The sequence below is a fragment of the Atta colombica genome, unplaced genomic scaffold (genome assembly GCF_001594045.1).
Source record: "Atta colombica isolate Treedump-2 unplaced genomic scaffold, Acol1.0 scaffold96, whole genome shotgun sequence".
Lineage (NCBI taxonomy): Eukaryota > Metazoa > Arthropoda > Insecta > Hymenoptera > Formicidae > Atta > Atta colombica.
Window position 1 is genome coordinate 1,202,611 of NW_017259590.1, and position 10,779 is coordinate 1,213,389.

At 33.0% G+C, this 10,779-nt stretch overlaps 2 protein-coding genes across 2 annotated transcripts in view; one reads left to right on the forward strand and one right to left on the reverse strand.

Annotated features, from left to right (window-relative positions):
- The window catches only part of LOC108693736 (carboxypeptidase M-like), a 6,047-nt gene extending 731 nt beyond the window's left edge, over positions 1-5,316 (reverse strand). The window contains exons 1-8 of the mRNA XM_018202847.1: positions 5,219-5,316; positions 4,509-4,744; positions 3,528-3,661; positions 2,944-3,080; positions 2,319-2,506; positions 1,059-1,354; positions 418-594; positions 87-179 (exon numbers count right to left, since the gene is read on the reverse strand). Of these exons, the coding sequence (XP_018058336.1) occupies positions 87-179; positions 418-594; positions 1,059-1,354; positions 2,319-2,506; positions 2,944-3,080; positions 3,528-3,661; positions 4,509-4,743 (1,260 nt within the window). The 5' untranslated portion in view covers position 4,744; positions 5,219-5,316. The remainder of the gene's footprint in view (positions 1-86; positions 180-417; positions 595-1,058; positions 1,355-2,318; positions 2,507-2,943; positions 3,081-3,527; positions 3,662-4,508; positions 4,745-5,218) is intronic.
- Positions 5,317-9,294: 3,978 nt separating this feature from the next.
- LOC108693608 overlaps positions 9,295-10,779 on the forward strand; it is a 22,243-nt gene continuing 20,758 nt past the window's right edge. Inside the window, 2 exon segments of the mRNA XM_018202643.1 lie at positions 9,295-9,656; positions 10,303-10,686. Coding sequence (XP_018058132.1) covers positions 9,295-9,656; positions 10,303-10,686 — 746 coding nt within the window.

The following is a 10,779-nucleotide window of genomic DNA, read 5'->3' on the forward strand; positions in this document are numbered from 1 at the left end:
AACTTAATAAATTTAACTTAATAAAAAATAGTTAATCAATATACACGAATAAAAATGTAGATCTTTTAGATGATAGCATTACTTACTTTTACCGAATAAAGGGTAACATTAAGAAGCGTCGGATGTTGTTCGATTACTACAAATTCAACTTCACGAGGTACATAACCATTCGAAAATACCTAACAAAAATATGACATACTCAATGAGAAATGATAATGGAATCGACATTGAATCAACATCGATTTCATTGTCATTTCTCATTGGATCAGATTTAACATGATATAATGTGGGTAAATACTTAAACAGCACAGTCTTATTTTATAAGTTCTTATTTTATCATAATTTTAGCATTCTAGTAACGTAAGACAATATAATAAAAAAATGTATCCAACAGATTATTACCATTTCGTAACGTACCTCTAACTTGTAAACACCAGGCAAAAGAATTCTCCAAAATTCACCATATTTCGTTGTTGAAAAACTAACATCTCGTGATTTCACTTTAACGGAAGCCCTTTCGATAGGATTACCATTTTCATCGATAACAAAACCATGAACACCTCTGTGAGCCTCTGCCAGAAATTTGATTAAAGACTAAAAAGATAATAAAAGGATAATAAATGTATATTATTATTTTTTAAAGAATAGAACACGTATTTGAATACAAAATAGAGACACTCTGAAAAATAGTGGTATCTACATAATTTTTACTGTGTTGATATTACCTAATATTAACAATATGATGTGATGGATTTAACACCAGGGTTTTTAATTCATACAATGGTATTGATATAAACACCAGAGGTTTGAAATCCACTCCATGTTGGTAATAATATTAATACATACTAGCACAGAGAGAATTGTAGACACTGCATGGGTATTAAATCCACACTAGAAGTGTCGTTAAATTCACACCGATATTTTTTAGAGTGTATGCAGTAAGGCCAAAAATCAGATATCGAATCGAATCTGTGTTATTCTTTTTTCTCTCTTTCTCTCTCATTAAGTTGTACATATATGATCTTTATTTTCCATCTCACTCCACAAAAGCCACTCACCGCTCGATTTTCCGCCCAGTAATGTGGTAGATCCGCGGCTGGTGGATATTTGCAGCAAGAAAGTTCCAAGGTGATCTCCATACAGCCGTTCCACACGTAGTTGAAATCTTGCATTCCACCAGTAAGCGGATACCATTCGGCGCCATTAGTAATTCCACGTTTAAATGCGGGCTGAGACGGAGAGCAGGGTAATCCCTGATACATAGATCCGTGATTTCGAGAATACGTCAACGATAAATGTTGAAATACGTCGTCATCCGGCGAGACGCTCGGCGTCGACGTGAAACTCTGAAACACTATTCTCTCTATATCATACTGTTACGGCAGTTTAAACGTTAGATCCAATATAGATAGAACTATATATCCAATATAGATAGAAAACACGAAGATGATTTGTGTAATCTGCAAGTTGTCTCAGAATGTCCATTAGACATTCTTTTTAAATCTTTGGCTCTGACTTCTCAATGAAAATATTTATAACTTTATCGCTTTTTTCCTTTTATTTTTCTTTCTTTTTCTCTTTTCTTTTGTTGAGAGCAAAATTGTACAAGATATATGTTTCATGCCATGTCTAATTGTGCATTCAAATATTTCATTTTCATACGTTCACTAATATAGTTAAAAAGTAGTTATTTTCTTAACATAATTTTCGTAAGAAACTGTAAACTTCATCATTTATCTTCTTTTCAATATTACATTCAAAAGTATTACAATCAAAAGTAACTTCGTACTTTTGAAATGTTTCTAACGTTTTGCAAGTAAAGTAAATAAAGTCGCTTATACTAATAATAAAAAATAATCATACACATATTGCACAATACCTGCACATAGTGGCGCCGATCGACATATTCCTGATGGCATGAAAGTTTACATAATATATCATAATAATTTCAGAGCCGTATACAACTATATAGTCATAGCTGTCTATAATCTGTCTATTAATTGCAATTGTTTAATACAAATGGAACAAATTTTAAATCGAACCAGTTGAAACGCTGGAAGAATTGCATCCAAAAAATAATAATGCTGTTCTTTTCTTTTCTTGTTTTTATCTTTATTCGTTTTGCTTTTTTTCAGAATCACATCTCGCAAAGAGGACGATCGTGAGAGGACGATACGACAGAGTGGAGTATCACGACTCTGTATGATTCCGTGGCTCGGAGTTGGATCGAGGACGATCGAGCGAGCCACGTTGCCCGCCTTTTAACGATTTTAGCTCCGCGTGCGAAACGGTAACTGAACCAAGGTGATTTAACTTACGCGAATTTGGGGTATTGTCGAAGGGATAACTGGCCACGAGCGCACCACCGTGCAGACTGCCCGAGAGCACGAACTGAATCTTCGAGACCCATTCTTTAACGGCTTCGGTCTCCGGCTGGCTCTTTTTATTGTTTTGCTTAAAATAGTCCGGGAAATTACGGTTTAGGTCAAAGCCGCGCGCGTTATACCTGTATAATCATACATCAAATCGTAAAAGATGAGAATTAGAAGCTAATTAATTTGTTTTGCGCAAAGCGATTAAAAGACGGATTATATCGCAAAGCGTATTTAGACGCTTCAAGATATATTTCCTTTAGCAAAAACAGAAGTGTTTAACGACGTATTTGTCGATGCTCCTGACGATTATTCATTTAAGTATTTTATTCGGTCTATAACTACTTTGTGAAATATTAAGCGCAAACCTTTTAATTTTACGTTTTTAAATCGAAAGAAAGTCCCTTTGAAAGGAATATCAAAAAAGACTGTCTCAACGTGTTCAACGTCAGACAATTAGGTTTGAACTAAAAATTTCATCGTTGATTAGTGCAACCTGACCTGATTGGAAAAATAGAAATGATCAAAAAATAAGTTGAATAAATATAAATCATTTATATTAATATCTAACCTGCCTTGACCACCATCACAACGTCCCTCTTTAGAGACTTCAAAACCGTCAGGATTCATTGACGGCAAAATATGAATTCTTGTATTGTCCAATAACCATGTAATATATGCGTCTGATCCGTACGATGTCACGAGAAACTAGAAGAAAAAAAAGAAAAAAGAGATACATTTGTAAGAAGCATCCTAGCAAATACTAAATTATAACTGTAATATAACACACGTAATATAACATGTGTCATTACAATTATATTGTTGAATGGGAAATTACAACTAACATATACGTTACATGTAACTTGTTTGCTGGGATATACCATTTGTCGAACGTAAATGAATTATTAATATTATTATTCACACATTATTTTTAATTTAACGTCATCAGTTAATATCGATCGATATTAATTTATAATTACGAATTATTGTTATTTACAATTATTTGACTAGATAAAATCTCTTATCCGAATAAATCTTTTTTTCAAGCGATGTATAAGTGATGAATCAAATTGTAAGAATGTAACATACGCGCATGTGTTATTCATTATTGCGAATAATGACGTGGAAATTTCAATGCTTGACATAATTACGTACGTGAATAAGATGTAGCATTAATTCGCGTCCCACAGCTTCATTTCCATGTATGTTAGCGATATATTTTACATCAGGTTTTCCAATCATGTGCTCGTAAGGTGAGGATGAAACGACCATTACCCATAAATCTCGACCTATCGCATAAGTAACGCTTGATTACAACATATATATATATTTCAAATGTAACAATATCAAAATTCCCAAGATGATAAATTAAAAAAATATAAATGATAAAACGGATAATTAAGAATTGACACAATAAACGGTGCGTAATTAGCTCTACAAAATTTTATTCTACATAATAAAAATGATTAAATTGTTATGTTTACGATTTTAGCTTTCTTTAGCAAAATTGAGACTCTTAACAACGATCCATGTAGTTGTAGTTAAATAAATGAGTTATTATATTATAATAAGTGATGTTAATTCGGTCGTAATCACTGTGCGGTAATCATTTCTCCATTAAAGATCTCAGTTACAAGGCTGAATGACTAAAATCTTTAAATTACACTGCATTTAATGAAGTAGATGAGAAACTTAATTGAGAAAACGAAGGCTCACCTCATAGTGATGTGGACTTCTGAACATAATTCACATATATTTCTATCAAGATGGTAATACTGTAGTAAAAGGAAACATAGTCACTGAGTAAAAAATTGAAAAAATAAAAAACGGTTTTACCACTGTCCGAACTAATTAAAGTAATTAAGATATCGAGGAATATATCAATGCGAATGTTGAAATTCAACTGGCATGTGTAAGATAAAATTTTTTAAAATTAATTGCGCACCGTTCACTGCCAACTGCCTGTTTGTCATTTATTTATATGTTTTAAAAGATATATTGTATTTAATTTCTTCTCTACATTAATATTGTTACTTGAATGTTAAAATGTATAAATGAAACACCAAACGAGACAGCGTCCTCTTTCAGAATACTATTTATTGTGATCTCAATTAGCATTGTAAGAAGATAATATACCTTTCACCGACTTTCCTATTGAATATAGCGCAGTGAGATTTTGAAATCGAAGGGACGTCGCGCGAAGAAAGCGGCTCATCTGTTCGTAATTGTGGTACTTGAACTCGATGTTATACGGTTCCTCATACATTAAGAAGCGCGGATGATATAAACGAGGTACATCTTCTTTGGTATGGAATTGCATTCCACGAATATTCCCATAAATGAAGATGAGAAAAAGTAGTATGCGATACATTCTGCAACAATATCAAATATACGAATACGAGAGAGATATACTTGTTAATTAGAAATTCTTTAAACTTAAGAATCCCTTTCATTCTCTGAGTGTGAACGAAGTTCACTACGCCTAAGTAACTAATAATAAGTATAAATATATAGCTATCAAAGAAAAAGAGAAAGAAAAAAAGTGAGAGGGCACAATATAAAAATTTATACAAAAGTACTTTGTGTATATATAAATTGTATAAAGAGCAGAGATGTATACTTAATATTTTATACATTTTCAATAAAAATATTGTAATCTTCGTGCGTCGAAAATATGCGTACAATGAAACATGAGAAATATAATATTTATTATCTTTTTTTATGTGAGAGCCAATACTTTAAATTATAATATCAGCTCTATTTTATATATATATAATAATAACTTATAATAGCTGATACAAAATCCAATTATTAGAATGTTGTTGTTCTTAGAACATTTACATTACCTGATTGTTGAAACGTATCAGCACTGGAGAGATCACACCGTGGAATCCGTAGAATCCGATCGTAAAATCAACGATTTTCCGCGTTCGTGTGCGCGCAAAACTATCTGCGAAAGCGATACGCGAAGCAGTATATGTGAGCGACGAGTTTTTTCAATGCTATTTTTTTTCCCGTTATTTCTCGTGTCAAGTCGTTTATATGGAGATACACGGTGCCGGCGAAGAGGACAAGGACACAAACACTTTTTTTAAATCATACGTGATCACGTTGGCGCATGGACAGTGGAATGACGGTCGGCGTTTGCGGAAATCATGAAGGAAGAAACGAAAGAAAAAAGAAGAAAAAAGCAAGAGAGAGAGAGAGAGAGAGCAAGAAAAGGAGAGAGAAGAAGAAAAAGTAAACGACTGCAAGTAAACGACTGCAAGACCAAAGATCCCAAAGACCAGTCGCGATACCAGTGACCAAAAAACGTAGGTGAAATCTCAGTTCGTGAGAGTAACGACAGAGAGATATATGATACTGTGAACTTACAAAGAGAGAAGGGAACTATATCGTGCACTCACTACCATCATCAGCAAGCAACACCAAGTAGCAGTATCAGTAGCAAGAACAATAGCAATAGCAGTTGCAATAGCAATAGCAATAGCAATAGCAGTACCAGTACCAGTACCAGTACCAGCACCAGTACCAGCACCAGTACCAGCACCAGCACTCGAGCACCCAAGCACCACCACCGCCGACGCCACCACCACTACTAATGAAACCCACTTCCTCCGTAGCTCTGGTATCTGCTGCTGTCTGCTCGCCGTTGTAGAACAACCTCTGGTACAATGTGTCCCAGCTAGGAGACAGCCCGTTTACTGTCTCATCTCGACACTACCACACTACTGTCGACCGGGCACACAATAAGCAACGTCAAGCGTATCGCCACGAATTGTTATTTCGCGCACATTTAGCGCGGACGCATTTATCATGATATCTGGAAATCTCCCGCGGACGTGGAACGGAATTTCGCACGGCTATGTAATGAAATAATAATAGTATGATTCGTAAAAACCATAAGAAACGTTTGATTCTCTACAAATCAGTTAACGCAAATGACAATGCTGATAAAGAGAGACTCTCGTGAAAGTAGTTCTGTAAAAGTTAATTATGCTTTTCAAGAAATGTTAACGTCAAATTTTTTTTTACATGGTAAATGAATATTTGTTATACATTTTATAGATGTTGAGAAAACTGTTTGCTAAACGTGCATTAGATTGATAAGAAAATCAGTGCTAATTAAAAAGATATATAATTTTTCTTCTTGCGTTATTTATACAAGTTGCTTTTTTGCTCGAAGGCGTTATCAATACACGTAGCTTCTAAAGTTGTAATTAATAATTCTAGTTGTTAATACTCTTTATACATTGCGAAATAATTTCTAAGCGATCTCATGTAAAGAGAACAAGTACGTATGAAACTCGCGTGCGCGGCTACCGATTACAAACCACTACTACCGCCGTATTTACCACTACCAATTGATATTACCACTACCAGCAACGGTATTAATTGAGGTGAAGAGGTTTTCGTTCTTGATGTTTGGCACAACCAACCAACCAACCGACCGACTCATCCACCCACTCACTCACCTATCCACGAGCCACTGTTACAAGCGATTTCGCGTCAGCTTTAGGCGCTATATTTTCGAATATAATGAGCCGCCTGTCTATTCGTGCGCCGAGGGCACCACCACAGAGATGGTGTACAGGTCGATAGAGAGCATTCGTAAGATCACTGACGTCCACCACACGTACTTTCGACGTGCTATTGAGGACGGTGTCCTACTAGCGGTGCTTGCCGGCCTCATGCCCGCTTGCCTGCCTGCCCGCTTATCTGCTTGCCTAACGGAGGCGCGGATCACAGTTTCGGATGGATCGTTGAACTCATGAGCGGAAGGTGAAACACATCGAAAAAAACAGTCTCGGCGAGAAGTATGTCACCGAGGCATCACGGATAACACGATGTAGCAAGCAAAACGAGAAAGGCAGAGAGAGAGAGAGAGAGAGAGAGAGAGAGAGAGAGAGAGAGAGAGAGAGAGAGAGAGAAGAGAAGTTCCAAACTTGAAGTTCCTGAGGAACTTCGATCACGTGGTTTACCTTGAACTGCCTCAATCCACTGTCAAAGAAGATCTTATCATAACGGAACTATTATTAAACAACATAAACCTTTAAGATTCAATGAATTGAAATATATAGTGAGAGTAAAAAGTATTCATACAAGGAAATTTTTTTTATAAAAAAAGTCTTATTTGTAGAAAATAAACATTAATTAGCAATTTTATACAATGAATACATTCTATTCTAACATAAACAAACGAGCTTCATATTCTTGATTTTAAAAGCTAAATTTCTCGATTGTACGAATACTTTTTGAGTATCCAAACAATACAATTTTTAATTTTCACTTATTTTTCAGAAAATATATTTTCTATAATTAATACACATCTTTTTAGTATATATAATTTTTCTTTATGAATAAAATTCTATATGTTTCTTAAAATTGTTAATTATAAATAAATTGTTAATTATCAAACAAGAAATGATCATCAATTAAACATCGAATCGACGTCAAATTGATATTGAAATTATCGTATCGATTTGACATATGACTCATTTCTCGCTGGATATTTGTTTTTAAAAAATAAAGTTTTTTTAAAAAAAACATTTTCTCTGTACGAATACTTTTTGTACTCTGTAACTAAATGAATGCCAAAAACGTATGGAAAATCAAAAGAGATTTCAATATCAAATGTTTACTTATTTTGGAATAAAATAAATTTTTCAACAAGTAACAAAACGATGATGTTGAGATAAACAGACTGGTTGGTTTTCAGATTGACATGTGCGACAAATATATGATGTTATAAATATATATATTATGCAAAATGAAAAAAAAGGGTAAATATCAATCATTCTTGCAATATCGATTTATTCATGATCGTAATTAATATCTATGAAAAAATGTTATGTTGAAGATAAAGTAAAACTAAAAATTAATTGGCACGCACAACTTTCCCTCTTAAAATAATTGTGATTATTATTAGAACTTTTCGTCTTCTCTATAAAGTATTATTGTATGCATATGCGGGTGTGTGATAAATTATATGATATAATAATTATATATTTTAAAAAACAGTTACACACAAGATGTATGCACCATGTGTACATGTGACAACTTTATTTTCTCTGATGCAATTTTATATTATATTCAAAATTTAGAAAATCTCTTCCATAGCAAAATGAAATACTTTAAAAAATACTGAAATATTTAAAAAAATAATTATTATATCGTAATAATACAAACAAATCTATTCTAAAAAAATGCAAATGTGCTGCAAAGAAAATAAAGTTGATTCGGTCAAGAACTCAGTGTTAACGTTTTTTTTATACTTGCTAGAGTTTTATAATAAACGCTTGTATAAAACTATATTTCACTTCCTGGGAATATGACAATATGTTGGAATATATCGGGAGGGATAATTTCAATTGGATCAAAATAACAATGTCATTGTAATTACAAGTCTGATACCAGTGGTAAGGTATCGACAAGATGCCGCCACAGTTGTTAATGAATCATTAATTTTAAGTTGTATAGGGCAATGACATAAACTTATCCACAGTGTCTTACGAACCTTTGCCACGTTTATATATTATTGTGTTAGTTATTTTTACAAATACACGAAAACGTACAAACCATAGTTATATGATTCATGATATTTGCTATGAAAGACATTTGCTAATCATATAAGTTCTTTATATAAAATCATATTTATAAAGATTTATGTGCAGAAAGTAGGACAAAGTTTAGAGAAACATTTTTATTTTTAAAAGATATAATCATTTCCAAAAAAGGATCTTTTTTATATATTTCAATGTCATATATTATTTCAAATACAGATTATTTTTTCAATAAATATGAGAATCTATTAGATATGGGAAAAAGTTCGTGGCGTTTTTTAAAGATGCCATCTAACGGGAAAAACGCCACGAACTTTTTCCCACACCTAATATTACTTTTGGTTGTAGAAACTGTAGAAATGCAGATACTGTCTCTCAATTTCTTAATGTATACTATAAGTGGTTTATGGCGACCAATCAAGTGGTCTTCAAAATGCTCCAAGTTATTGTATAGTATGTTCACCTTTTTCACGATATATTTATTGTCATATTTAATGCTGACTCACTTGCTGTATATCATCTTTGTTATCGATAACGTGGAAGATTTCGCATCGACTTCCCCATTTTTTTTTTCAACAATCAGCTTAATGTTCAAAGCGGTTACTGCTGTTATCTATCGCGATCGAATTATCAACACAATTGAAGTTCTGCAAAATGAACCATGCAAAACCTGTAATAAAGATGAGACTGATATCCAGATGAAATTTGATCATACAATCAGGTTGGTATACATATATCAATTAATAATTATCAGTGTGCCTTTCGACAATATCAATAAATAAATTAATAAATATTATACACACACACACACACACACACACACACACACAGACACACACACACACACATACACACACACACACACACACACAAAATTAGTAAAATTTTATACATGAATAAATAAGTAAAATTGAAGAATCTTAATACAAATTAAATTAATTTTTCTGACATACAACAAATGAAGTATAACAAATTAAATTTTTCTGAACTTAAAACAAATTAACTAAATCATTATTATACAATTAAAAAAAACGTATCGCATGTTTTAGGTATTTGTGCCTTTCACCATTATGGAAAGACTGCGTTCGAAATGTTACTCGAGTGTCTCATTGTATCCTCGTTGCCCACTCAATGTTAAACAAGGATAATATGATATATGGGAACACACGGATAACATTTTCGAACGCAACCTAACAGGATTAGTTAAAGTGATACGTGCAATGTTTGATGTTCATGTTCCTTTCACTTTATTTATCGAATAGAATTGTGTCAAATTCAAATGTATAATTTTGAATCTTTACTGCAATCTTATACCTTATCGTAAGATAATTACATGTTTCTAATATATTTTTAAAAATTGTATACAGATCGTATTCCATATATTACTTACTTTTATGTACGTTTTCGGCGGTGGGTGCTGTAACGGCAGGGATGCTCGATGTTTTAGAGGGTCAGTTACCTTATAACATGTGGGTACCTTGGAATTGTACTTCATTCTTTTCATTCTTGTTTACATCCCTTCAAGAGATCATATCTCTAATTGTTGCCACGATTGTAAACATCGCGACGGAAACTATAGTATTAGGATTTTGTTTACAATTGTGTGCACAATTTGAAATTTTGGAGCATCGCCTTCAAAGAATGGTAAAATGCAGAGAAGAAGAAATATTTCCGAAAAGTTCATTGAATAAAGTATCGCGCGAAATAAGCAAGTTGTCAAAGCACATTTCCCATCATCTATGCATAATCAGGTTTGTCATATATTGATAAAGTTCTTTTATTTTTATTGAGTATATTAAATAATACTCGATATATGTATATATATATATGTATGTATATATATA